This window comes from Simochromis diagramma, unplaced genomic scaffold (genome assembly GCF_900408965.1).
Source record: "Simochromis diagramma unplaced genomic scaffold, fSimDia1.1 OVJJ01000583.1, whole genome shotgun sequence".
Taxonomy (NCBI): Eukaryota; Metazoa; Chordata; class Actinopteri; order Cichliformes; family Cichlidae; genus Simochromis; species Simochromis diagramma.
The window spans coordinates 1164382-1177850 of NW_024387285.1; the positions used below are offsets into that span (position 1 = coordinate 1164382).

General features: G+C 43.6%; 1 protein-coding gene across 4 annotated transcripts in view; it reads left to right on the forward strand.

Annotated features, from left to right (window-relative positions):
- Nucleotides 1–13469, forward strand: part of ypel1 (yippee-like 1) — a 30682-nt gene that overhangs the window by 4194 nt on the left and 13019 nt on the right. For all 4 annotated transcript variants that reach the window (XM_040003534.1, XM_040003536.1, XM_040003535.1 and 1 more), the window contains one exon: nt 4409–4693. In XM_040003534.1, coding sequence (XP_039859468.1) covers nt 4577–4693 — 117 coding nt within the window. In that variant the 5' untranslated portion in view covers nt 4409–4576. The remainder of the gene's footprint in view (nt 1–4408; nt 4694–13469) is intronic.

Below are 13469 nucleotides of genomic sequence, written 5' to 3' on the forward strand. Positions count from 1 at the left end.
GGCGATGGAGTGCATGGACACAATAGGAGGAGGAGACAATGTTGCAGGATTCAAAGCGTCGTGTTTAAAGTGTTTTATCAGCACTTTTATCGGCAAAACTCCAGAAATGTTAAAGTTTCACCAAAGAAACAGAACATGTGGTTTAAATGGCCTGAAGTCAGCAACTTGGCTTATAAAGTGTGTGTGCGTGCGTTTGTGTGTGTGTTTACCTTCATTGTGTACGTGCCACTGGGGTTAAACTGAGCTAGTTCAGAGGGGATTTTGTCCTTTTCATGCAGGGATTAGGCCTCGGCACCTGTGCAGATTATACTGTATGTATGTAAACGTGGCTCTCTGCGTGGGGCCTCTGTGGGCCAGAGTGTGTCTGCATGTCAGGTTTTTACCTGGCTGATTGTGTGTGTGTTTTTGTGTATGCATACGTATATATTCGTGTGTTTGTGTTTGCAGAGCAGCCATGCTTCATGCTGCTTCCTGTTGAGTTGCGGAAGTTCCTTTGTTTTCTGTCTGGCTGCTGGCTTCTGTCTCGGTGCTGCTCTTCCTGTTGCGGCACATTGAGCTCAATTGGAAACTTCTCGAGCCTTTTTAATTGTTTTCCCTCGCAGGGCCGCAGGGATATTGTTTTGAGGGGATTTCTGTCTAACGGGGCAACCTTTGCTATGCAGAGATTATATTAAGAGAGGCGTGTGGTGGGTTTTTCCTTCACTTTGCAACTCTTGAGAGATAAAAGTGAAAGTCTGAGAGTTTGGGTGTACAGTGTGCTGGTTGGTGTTTGAATGGGGAAATATGATCCACAGAGTCGGATTCACCGTATATTTCAGTCAACATGGGAAATGTGAGCCAGAGAATTTGCAAACTTCAGGAATCCTCACGCTCTGGTTTCATAGGGGGCGCTGGTGAGCCCGAAAATATAAACATTCCATATTCTTCATCCAGTTTTCAACATGATTGTAATAGGCCAGGGTGAGAGAGGGAAACACATCTCTGTGGGTATCAGGAACCTCACAGCACCATGGGTCCCTTTACATCCTCGGCCATTTTTATTTGGGAGAATTTTGGTTTCCCTGCAAGAAAAACAGAAGTGTGTGAATGTCATTTCATACCCGTTTGGAGGTGTTGTTGATATGCATTTGTCTCAGTCATTTAGCACAATTTACCACCATTTATGGAGGATGAGCTCACGATGCGCCCCCTACTGCACCCCAACCTGAACTGCAATCACATTGCAATGGGACAAACAGGAAGGGGAATGCATGTCCTGGATCTATAAAGGCACCGTTTGTAACATCTATGTAGCCATTGACTGTGTTTATCCATCCAATTATGGTAACCATGCCAACCCAACTGACATTCACAGTTTAGTCAGATGACGTTAAAGCTGTGTAGTTTTGGGAAATCTAATCTAAAGTCCTCAAGATTTATCACGATCCAGCCGGGTGTGTTTACCACGGTTAATTTTATCTCCCTTAACCTAGTAACCTTAGTTAACCCGATTAGCATTCCATTAGCCCTGCATGTTTAGGGGCTGAGGACTTTGACTCTCTGGTAAAGTTACTGCGTGTTGCTCATTTCCTGAAAGTCAGTAGTTCAGCAGAAAAAGGCTTTAAAAAAATCCATATGAGGAAAGATGCACTTTGTAAATCAGTAACAAAGTTAAACACAAGTAGGCAAAGATGACTTTTCTCAGCTGTCGGTGGAAACTTAATCAGCGCTAAAAGCACAGCAAATATCAGGCGTGCATTCAACAGGTGTCCAGAAACTCGACACCAGTGTTCAGGTGCTCTGCGCCTCCTGGCTGCTGATACACTGCTGCAAATCAATACATGTACCTTCATCGGTCAATCAGCCAATCAATCAGTCCGTCACCTTTAGCACCTTCAATCAGCGTGTGCTCTTCACATGCAGCAACCAGTAAAATAGAAAATGACACAAAATATGATTTTTAAAAATGAATACAATGCTATTTTTAGCACCATGCACAGCAGTGAATGTTTGTCTGCAGAGCTGTATATCACAGGGAAAAAAGTCTCAGTAAATCTCATATGCTCAAACCCCAGACATAAATCTAACCAATCACTGCATCCTTCTTAATCAATGTAGCAAACAGCTTTTAAGCCATGATATACAGTGTGTCCTGACCTTTAAACTTCTCAGAATAATCATTATTAATCGTTAGGTTTGTGCATTGTAGCCAGGCCAGAAGACACATTTTTATTTACTGAGGCATTTCTCCACATTTACACAAAATAAATGAATCACTGCTGTAACTTTTAAAGGTGCAGTGGAACTCACGCAGAATTCGATTTGAACACATTCAGACCCACTGGGGCTTTGCATTAGCTTTTCGTGGGTTTACTCGTTGCAGTGTAGTTTGCAATGTTTAGCTTCAGGTTAGTTTTATTTTCTGAATTTTATAAAAGTGCGGGTTTTACTAAGGGCCAAGATACGATGCTCACAATAGCAAAACGCAACAGTTTGTGAAGGAAGTTGAGTCACAGACCGGTGGACATCCCAGTAATCACACACTCCAAAGCCTCGTGAGGCTGGTTGTGTCACAAACCCGACCACACTGGGGGAAAAACTAAGAACACTTCCTCAGTTTTTCTATTTGCTTTTAGTTTGGCGAGCACAAAATATCCTCTCATTTTATTCTTTTATCCAAGTCTGTTTGTGGGATGTTTTTAACACCTACTTTTAGTCTTTTCTTGATTTAGATTCAGTCCAGGATCACAGCCTTGGTGTCTGGGATGGGGCTTGTTCAGGCATGTCCGTGGAAGTTTGAAATCTGGGAAAAAGTCTGCATGCTGTTTGGATCTGGTTTAATAATTAAATGCATTTTCAAAACATTCTTGCAAAGACCTTTGCAAACTTTTGTGATCATTTTTATTCATTTTAACAAATTTGGGGACACAGTTTGCTGTGGGAGACCCCTGCCAACATGGACTTCTGATTGTGTATGGAGAAGCGATATGTGTGGTGGTGCTGTTAGCAGAAAGCAAAAGATGGAGCAAACCAAATCAAAGGAGGCAGAGGGGGAGAGATCGATTACACTGAGCTTATTTAGGCTCGGTTTCTAGCCTGCACAGGTGCGCTTAAATTAATCTAACAACTCCCCCTACCTGCACAGTCCCACAGGGAGCGCAGAGAAACCGTAGCAGTGTGAAAGTAACATCTGCATGTCAGTGCAGTTCCAGGAGCCGACGAGTCCCCGCAGGACATTACACCCTAACGAGATCATCAATGTCACTCACTTCACCTGCAAGTGGTTTTAATGTTGTGGCAGATCTGTGCAGGTCTGTCACTCCGGGCTCTCTTTTTTTTTCTTTTTGAGGTTAAAAAAATTCCACATATGCATTTTTATGTGAGCATTAATCTCTTATTGGTCAGCTGGGAGTCGCATGCTTGCAAACAGGAGGAGGAGGAGGAGAAGGAAGACTCCACGTGGGTGGATGTTTAGCATCTGTGTAGACCTGCAGACGTGTTTTTCGTGAACCCCTTTCAAAGCTCGCACCTATTATCGGGCTTCTGTTTCATTGTCTCAGCAGCTGTGCTGGTGTGCAGTTTTTACTGCGGCGCTGCAGGCGCCTGCTTTCACTTTTACCTCTGAAACCTTTGCAGACAGTCGTGCCTCTTTCTTCTTTAAACGCCACGTTCCAAGATAAGGCCAAGAGATGTGACTAATGGTATCCTTAGACATAAAATCCCAGAAAGTTGATTCATATAAACAAACGTTTCATCAGTCAGCCAAGTTCATTCCAGACTGAAGAAATCACTCGGCTGAGTGATGCAACACTTCTCCCACTGAAAACACTGCCTGGATCGTTCGGCGTGCATTAACATACTTTGACGTCAAGTGTCCAACAAAAATGATTATGAGCCATTTGTTCGTGTAAATTAACGACATGAGAGGAAAACTTATCGAGCTACTTGAAAAATTGACATCTGAGCAGCATTTCCTTAAGTTTCTACAGGCACAAGAGTTGGTGCCGAGTTTTAGATTCGAAATCCTGTATATTTTTGTCTTTTGAACGATTTTTGTTTCTCCTGAGAAATTCCTCTGACTTGTCTCCAAGCTGCTGATCTCTTCTCGCATCTTTCAGTCTAAAGAGACAAAATGAAGACAGGCTGGTTTCTATCATGTGCTGTGAAGAAGAAAATAGTTTGAAAGCAGGTGAAACGTGTTATGTGGCTTCTGACTCGTTGTCATATTAAGTTACATAACCACGCAGCCGTGTTGGTCGGGGACAACATGCGACTGTAATCACTTAATAGATGTTTCTAATCAAATGATTGCTCCAGTGAACGAGCTGTTTATATTGGAAATGCAATTAAGCTCACGGGCGCTATAAATAGGAAGTGCGGAACGTGCCGCTCACCACATCATCTCTTTCCTTTTCCCACTTATCCGCAGGTTTGATTTTCTCCCGTGGTGTCTGTGTGGAGCGTGCCACACACCCACTCCACAACAACGACGGCTTTTGCTTGCATCTTCCAGTGTTTCTTCTGTCAGCAAGTCCAGCAGAGCTGCAACTCTTCCAGTGCCAGCCCTGACACCAGCGAGGAGCCCTGCCCCACTGACATGGTGAAGATGACCAAGTCTAAGACCTTCCAGGCTTACCTGCCGTCCTGCCACCGCACCTACAGCTGCATCCACTGCCGAGCACATCTGGCCAACCACGACGAGCTCATCTCAAAGGTATGACGGCTCCACACGAGCTCGCTCGTCTCTGCCCTTCATATAAAGCCACCCTGCAGCACTTCACATGACTTCAGCTGCTCTGTTTTATTTATGGGGGAAGGAAAGCTTCAGGGTTTTGCACTTGTCTCACAAATCTCACAGCAGCTACCCTTGGTGCCATCCCGAAGGTCAACTAGAGAGAAATATTACATTAGTGCAGCGTGCTTAAAACACCCTGATCAGCAGCGAGTGTTGGCCCTCTCCTTAGAGCTATAAATAAAAGCTGCGAGTGTCGGCCCATTCTGTAAGCTATAAATAAGCGTGGATAACGTGATGTAGTCGAAGAAGCAAATGTAGGTTACTGTGGCACAGTAAACTGTTTTTAGCCATACTGTCTGTTTGAAGACACGTCATGACGTGAGAGCAGAACAGAGAATTAATCTGAGCGAGCGCCAGCAGGCCGCTCCGCGCCGCACACTCGTGTTTGTTTGACTACTATGGTGACCAGCATGCCTCAGGAACTTCTCGTAATCTGCCGTGCTCGCCTGAGCTGACAGAAAATTTTAGTTATATAAAATCTAAAATGCGAGTTTGGAAGAGCTACGAGACGGGAGTCTGTCGATAAATGGGTCTCTCGAATCCCATAAACTGGCCTCGCTTCCTGAGCTGATAGCCTGAAGCCGGTGTGGAAGTGCATAAACCTGCAGTGTTCACGAAGGCCAGCAGGGGGCGAGACATTCAGTTGCAGGGTGAGTCCACCTTGTTATTGACAAACCGTTACCGTATGAGTGTGAGGTGTCCTTTAATTGATCGCATCTGGTTTCAAAAAGCTACCATGGCGATGGCCGAAATGTGTGACGTCACTATCGCTATGTCCATCTTTAATATACAGTCTATGCTTGAGCGTTCTTTAGCATAGTGACTAGTGCAGTTCACTCTGTTATAACCTAATGTTGTGGTATTAAATGTATGTTTTACAACCAAATATTTACTTTCAGCCAGCTCAGCGAGCGGGCGTGCTCACGTGAATTTTGGGAGCTTTTGTTTTTTTCTATTGTTCCTTCAAAATAAGAGCTCAGCCGCCTCGTGTTAGGAATAAAGTGGATCGTGTGCTTTAAAGCCTTAACAATGTGCTATAAGAGATTCACTGTGCAGTATTTTATAGACTGTATATCAAAAATGGTGTCACCTGCTGGTGAAGGCTCAAGCTTAGCATTGTTGATGCCGCCATGTTTATTTCTCCTTCTTTGGAGCTGGCGATGAAACCACCTTTAACCAAAACGTGGTTATCCATAACATGTGTCACATAACTTCATTATAAATACTTCTGAAGGCACAAACAGCACAAACATGCTGAGGAGGTTCAGTGACTCAGTCAGATTACCTAAAGGCTCACAGGCTGCGAGTGGCTTTACCCGTCTGTGTCACAATCCACCTGTTACTCAAAGTGGGTCACCTCCTAGTGTTGCATAACTTAAACAGCTGACATGTGTAAATAAAAACCTTACGGGTGTCATTGAGGGGAAACTGAAACTGCTGTGTGTTTGTTTAATATCAGGCTCTACGCTGTGCATTTAGGCTGTTAATCCTGGCAGTCTTTTTGGGATTGACTCGCTTTTTGACACTTCATTTCTAACCCTGACTCTTGAACCCTAATCAGTGGAGATTTTAAATAAGTGATCCTCACTAGATGGAACTGAATTAGAAGCACAAGCAACACGCATGTGAATTTGTAAAGTTAGAGCTCTGAAAGTGTTGGTGCTGATTTATGCAGCTCACGGTTAAAATCGAGCTCTGATAATTATGCAGACTTATCTGCAGATCAAAATGAATGGCATGTTTTCCTTAGTAACCATGGGGATGACTTTCTCAGGCAGTCATATTTGACAGCATGCTCGTTATATTTTGTGGTGAATAAATATGTCTAAACTGTGAAATCCCACTCAGCAATGTCTGATATCAGTTCTGGCAAATGACACAGATGAAATTTTACGTGATGCTCAACTCGCTGCATCTCCACAGCTCGTGTACCTGTCCGCTCGGGCGTCTGCGTCTGCGCCCATAAATTCTCCGAGGCTGGGCGGGGCTGCTATTATCACTGACGCTGCTCGAGCATGAAAGAGCTGGTCGCTCTATTAAAGTGTTACTGCTGTGGCTATTTTTGCTTCTGTGGCTGTTTTTGAGTTAAAAACGTCAAAGCTGAAAGAGCCGCTTTGGTTCGCTGAGCATCTTTGGTAACCTCGTACGTGCTTTGAAAATCTGAGATGGAAAAATCAAGACAGTCGAGCTTCGTATCTGCGCCGCTGGCCTGGGGACGTGTTTTTGTTTGTGTCAGCTCATATCGTATATTGTCATGATGTAGATGAGTGTGGCTTTAAAGTGCTGCCTATTGCAAAATGTCAGAGATAATGTCTTCAGATTCCATAATCTCCATGAACAAAAGTTTTAAATAAGTCAATGCATGGATGGCAACACTTTAGAAAGCCACAAAAATCATTCAATCTCAGACGTTCATTGACTGAAAGTTTGAGGCTGATGAGCATGAAACCTCAGCGCTCTTCTACTCACCTTACCTGTCATCGCTGGGCTGGTGTGACTAATATTCCCGTGACTGTGCTTTTCATTCTGACTTCACCCTTTTTTTTAAGGTAAATTACCTTCATCATCATCCACTCCTGTCGAGTACGAACAGCGTAAAGGTGCTGGTAGAAGTGATGTGTCACTCGTTGAATCCAGTGTTGCCGTCAGACTATTGTCAGAGAAATTCATCTCCGCGAGTCTGTGACCTGAAGTGAATCTAGACGACACATTATTATAAGCGTCATAAAGTGTCCGACGGTGCCAGTCTGGATTTAAAGTCGGGAATCTCAGGGAAAATCTCTGAAAACGCGAATATTAGGACCACTAATTTCAGCACAGTTTTCACAGTACCTGGTGGTGGGACTGGTTTTCAACTGGTCGCTGGTATCAACTCTTGACCCCTCCTCTGTGATGTGTCTGTGGAGTCAAATGTCTGCGTAGTCCTGTGGAAAAAAGCCTCAGTATTAACTTCCCATCATAAATGACTGCTGATCGTTTTGTTGCTGCCTGCACATAAATCCTGTCTTTACTAATGATCCATTCTAGCAGAGACCAAAACAAACAAAAAACCTCATTTTACAGTCAGAGCGCACAGCAGGACGCTGAAGATTCAGCCAATCTCCCAAAATGAAATTGTCCTGCCAGGGCTGGTCATTCATCAGCCCACAGAGAGTGACAAATGTGAACCTGAGTCAAATACAAAGAGCTCTGTGGCCCCTTAAAGTCTGTTTATTACACGATTTCTGTATCGAAGTCCACGCTGGCATTTGGGGGCACAAACGCGCAAAGGTGTGAAAGCGTCGCTTTAACGCCGGTCGTGAATCGGCAGCTGGAGGGGAAAGTTTCAGAACTGTGAGATGAAGCAGAGCAGAAGTGGTGACCTTTACGTGTTACGACGGCGTGCTCCTCTGCGTTAAGGCCTTACCGAGCGCTAAGCTGATTATTTAAATGGAAAAGTTGATCAATCTGAGCTTGGATCGACTGTGTGGAGGCTGCGCTGCTGTAATGACCTCACGTGCCACGTGGTACTCACTTGGAAAAAACTGAAACCAAGTACAGTCGAGTAAGGGCTGGCATTTATTTTTACATTAAACATAAAGTATGCATTTACACGTAACATATTTGACATAAGATCAAACAAAAACAACAACATGAAATCCGACATACCTGATAAAAAAGGTAAAAGAAAGAAAGACCTCCAAGTAAATAATTTGCCCACTCCAGCTCCTACGACCAAATACAAACAGTGGGGAAGAGGGTTAGCTCCACCCACCACAGCTCCCAAGCTAGCAAGGAGTATATATATTCATGCCAGCATTTATGGCGCCTAAAACACATTTATGATACACACATACTACACACTTATAACATCTAACAAAAACAGGCTTAATAATGACAATAACTGAATTAAAATCGCAATCAGAAACATCCAGGTGGCTAAATATGCATTATATGTGTGTTTTTAAAGTGTTGGAAAGAAATGACACCCACCTCTCCCACAGGGGAATTGTAGAAAAGGGGAGAGGCAAAAGGGGTACACTGTATTTATAGGATTGCACCAAAGAAGAAGAAGAAAAGAATGAGGAGGGGCTCTAACTGATAATGAACACAACTACAGGCTTGGAGGTCCTAAAAGTCAGGTATAAAGGAGCAGTTTGGGGGTTTAGAACACATTTTGGGTAATTATAACAATGTGATTTATGACCCTGATACATGGGTACTACTGGAACAGCTATAACATTACCACTGGCCCCTATGTCAAAAATCCAGTGTTTAAAAATTCTACATATATGTGCTAATTCTCTCCTGAAGCAAATGCTGATAACTCTGTTTGTTGGTGCAAGCACAACAGCACGCTCAGTGAAAAGCTTTACCAGCAGCCTCTCAGAAGGTTCGGAGGCCTCGAGGTGGTAAGTTTGGAGTTGCAAAGTCTACACAACGACAATTTTACTGGGTTTAATTTTTAACGAGTGTCATAAATCATGAATGCGATGTGCCTTTGGCCTGAGAGAGGGAGGGGGTGTCCTCATTTATCTGCGCCTCACTTAACCTGTCGTGAGCCGTGTCAGATATGTGGATTTATCTCCACGCGCAGCAAAGACTGTGACAGGGGAGAAAGGAGGTTTTATGCAGTGAAGGTTTATTGGATCCTGCGCGGGGAAATTAAATTGTTGCTCCAGCAAAGTTGAACTGAAACCGGGTGGCTGTGGGTGGTGGTGGTGGTGGTGGGGTGGGGGGGGATAAAGCAATAAATGAAGAGAAGTTTAGCCGATGTGGCTCATGCAAATAACCTTCAGTTTATCAGCAGAAGAAAAATGTAGAGGGAAACATGATTCATTCATGGGATGTTATTTAAATCGAGGCACCATTGCTTGCTCTTGTAATTAATACATTTCTTTCGCGCTTTTGCAAATAGGAAGTCGATCGTGGAAGAAAAAGCTATTAAACGTAACTTTTATGACACGGCTCATCCTCAATGGTCAAAGCTGGATTTAAAAAAACGTTTAGTTTTCTTTATGATGGATGAAAGTGAAGCTGAAACAATAATAACTGCCCTGTTGCTCAGTCATTCTCTTATCAGCGGCTCCTTGTTTCCCATCAAGTAGCAGCTTGTTGTAATCTCCTCCATAACCTCTCGCTCAGTTGACACAGCGGCTGATGACGGCCGATCGGTGACTTACTGGATCAGGGCCGGTCCGCATGCTTTGAGGTCAGTTTGACTTTCTCTGTGTGGCTTGGAGAAGACGAGCATGTAGCAGGGAACAGAACAAATGCTTTTACACACTCTTGGCTGCGATGGGCCGTCTACGATTCAAACGGTGCCAAAACTAGAGGTCAGCTGTTGTTTTCCAGAGCAAAGTTCCCAGAGAGCTCTTTTTAAGGAAAATATGCAATACTGTGTGTTACTGAGTACAGGCCTGTGTGGTTAAGGTGCTGCTGCATCTGATCAGGCGTAATGTTGCATTGAAATGTCAGCCAAAAGAAGCCGCCTGTTTGCCTTTTGAAATATTTAATCTGCAGTTACACCATCACTGCACGGCTCGAATGCCCGGTGTGGCAAATGTCTCACCGCGGTCATGTGTTATTATGAGCATCAAACCCACGTTGCCTGTGCTGCAGTCATTCTTCTTGATGTTGCCTCCCGTGTGACAAACGATTAGATGGAAGCAACACAATAATGACGGTCAGAGCGGGAGGAGCTGAAGGTGTTGGAGGTTGTTGAGCCTGTCTGCTGGCTTTATTAAAGTCACGCCACATTGTTTCTCAGTGTTCCTCAGAGATGACACTGGAGCAGGAATGCTGGAAAACCAGCAGCACCAGAGCGCTTCTGTCTGGGAGCTGATTTATGACTTCACATTAGCCACGTCCGTGCCGGCCTTTGTTTGGTTTGTGGGCTTTATTTCCATGGGAATAAATTAAACCTGTCTTGTTTTCTCATGAATTATTGAGGAATCAAACCACAGACATCCTGCTGCTGTGTTTACTAACATATAACCAGAGATGGTGTTGCTGCGGTTAAAGCTGAGAGGCGATGTTTGCGTCAGACTGCAGTCAGAAACGCTAACGCGCTTTAAAATGCGCCGCGCTGTTGTGACAAGTGCAAACGATTCAAGTAACAATTAGCCGACCAGCAAACTGGTGAATAATTACATTTGTTTAACTGGTCAGGAACACCAAGGCAACATTCACGAAACTCCCCGAACAGTAACCGAGCTGGTTGGTGGTTTATGATGTTAAATAGTTATATACGGCCATAAAAATCTCTATTCTCCATCTGTTTCTTAGGAACACGATTAGTTGGCAGTGCTAAACAGTTCCCAGTATACCACTGGAGTAAAGAGTGAAGTCACTGGGTTGTGTTGCTGTGTTTACTGGACTAATGCGACTGATGACGGACGACCTCTTTAAGCCAAACAATCCACGTCTATAATAATTGGATTTCATTAAGAGCGCTTCCTGGACAGGCTGTTCTTCTCCGGCAGGTTTCAAATGCTTAAAATGAGGCTCTTTGCTCCTATTCTGCCTTCATAACACTAATATCTATGTAGCATGTTTTTTTTCTGTAAATCCTGACCTGAAGTGCACGTAATATTTTTATTTTTTCCCCCCAACTCACTTCATTGTTAGTTTTAATTAAAGAAGGTAAAAGGCGTCCAGAGAGATCAGATGCTACAAAAGGCTGCGTGCACTTCATTTGGATGCAGATATTTCAGCTGAAGTTCAATTAGCAGCCTTTCATCGGGGTAAGTGTCAAAAGGGTTTCTCAAGGCCGCCGTGCATGTGCTTCCTCCTGCAGCCTCGCAGGAGATAATTTCACAATCGTAGCTCCTGCAGTTCAAGCGCCGCATAATTAATACAGAAAGCAATCAGAACACGGCCAGAAAAAACTGCAAATGTCAGGAAAACCTGCGACGCAGCGCAGCAGTAAATGTATTTTGTTGCATAATGCTGCCACGTGGACTCACAGCCACAGTAACAGACGCTTTACCTCCTTCATACAAGTGCAGGAATGCGTTTTCAGTCTTTTTCTATTATTTGAGAAATTGCAATTGAATGATTTTATTTTTAAAGTAGAGATGTCTCTCAAAATAGGACAACATACGATTATGTCTTTGACCACCAGTAGGTCACCTAAAGTATAATCCATGTAACTGTAGAGAGAAACGGATAATTATCAATAACATGAGTGCTGATTTAAATTTCTTAGCAATCATTTCAAAATAAAATAACCATCGTAGTTACAAAATAAAAGTTCTGCCCATGCTCAACATCACCTGAACCCCTTGTTTGACTTTTGAGTTAAAGAAAGTTTGTATTCAGCAGTTTTTTTTAAATATTGTCATGTGATTCAAAATAATGAAAAAGCTTTGAAACCTGGGAGTGACTCGACCCGCAGGCCTCCTGTTCTCAGGTCCCAGCTTACGACGGTGACGTCAGGGAGCAGAGCGCTGACGGATGTGACCATGTTTAATATGTTTCCAAAATTTCATTTCAAGTGTCGTTAGATCACATCAGGACCCCTCCGAATGTTCTCATCGCAGCACTCTGATTGGTGTTTCTCGCTCCGCTTTATGTGGAAGCGTCGTTGTTTATTGTTTAGTCTTTGACCCGGTTGTGATCTTTGTAGATGGATAAAAAACACGAACGTGCATTTTAATGTCTGATTTCACACAAATGCATCGTACCGTGAAAGCATCCATCTGGAAATCATTCTTAATATCTCGATATTGATTGTTGACCGTACCTCACACTGATCTATTAATAAACTCCTCTTTCTGCGCCACACCTCGCTGCCATGTGTGTGTTCAGTCCAAGGCGGCATCGCTGGACCTCAGCATCGAGCCTTCTAAGCCGATTATGTTACTCAGGAGAAGATGACACCGTAGTCTGGTGTTTTCCACTGCATGGTGCCAAGGACCGCTCGCCTTGTCCATGTTTGATTTTCATCTCATGTGAAAGTATCTCGCACCGGTAGTGCGTTATGTGGGGTTTTTCATTGTACGTGGTCTAAGCAGAGGAGAAAGTGGTTCCTGAGCCCTGTTTAAAAACAAAAACACAAAGGGAAGTGTTGGAGGAGATCTGCAGGTTCTGACAGATTTCTCTCCATCGCTGCAGCCTGAGTGCTGGAAATCCCCTGAGTCAGGTATAAAAAAAGAAGAGTGGGGGAAAAATGTTTCGTTCCAGAGCTTGTGCACAGAGTCTTCGAGGCATGCCAGGCAGCGAGGGAAGATGCAGATGGAGCAGCCTGAAAGAGAGGATTAACCTGAGCACATGGACCAGAAGGAAGTATGGCAGGCACAGTGGCCTCCCCCCTCCCGCTTCAGCCACTAAACTAAATATGTTTATTACCCCAGCGCTGAGTGGAGATGGTGATTTATGTTTTTTATGGTGGAAACCTGATGAAAATGTTTGAGGCAGTCTTGGGATTGATGTGCATCAGCATCAGTTAATGTGCAGATTATATGTTTCATAGAACACTGATGATGCATTTAAATCACTTGTACGGCTGTTTATCAATTAAAAGAGGAATTAATCAAACAAATGCAATATTTATAATATTTTATGTCTGTTTATTTCCTGGGCTGATTCCTGCAAACTGCTGCAGCAAAGCATGCAAAGTAAATAAACATATTTAAGCTGGATTTTAAGTTTGCCAGCAAACATGTTCCTCGGGAAATGATGCTAGATTGTTGCTGTAGGATATATATCTATT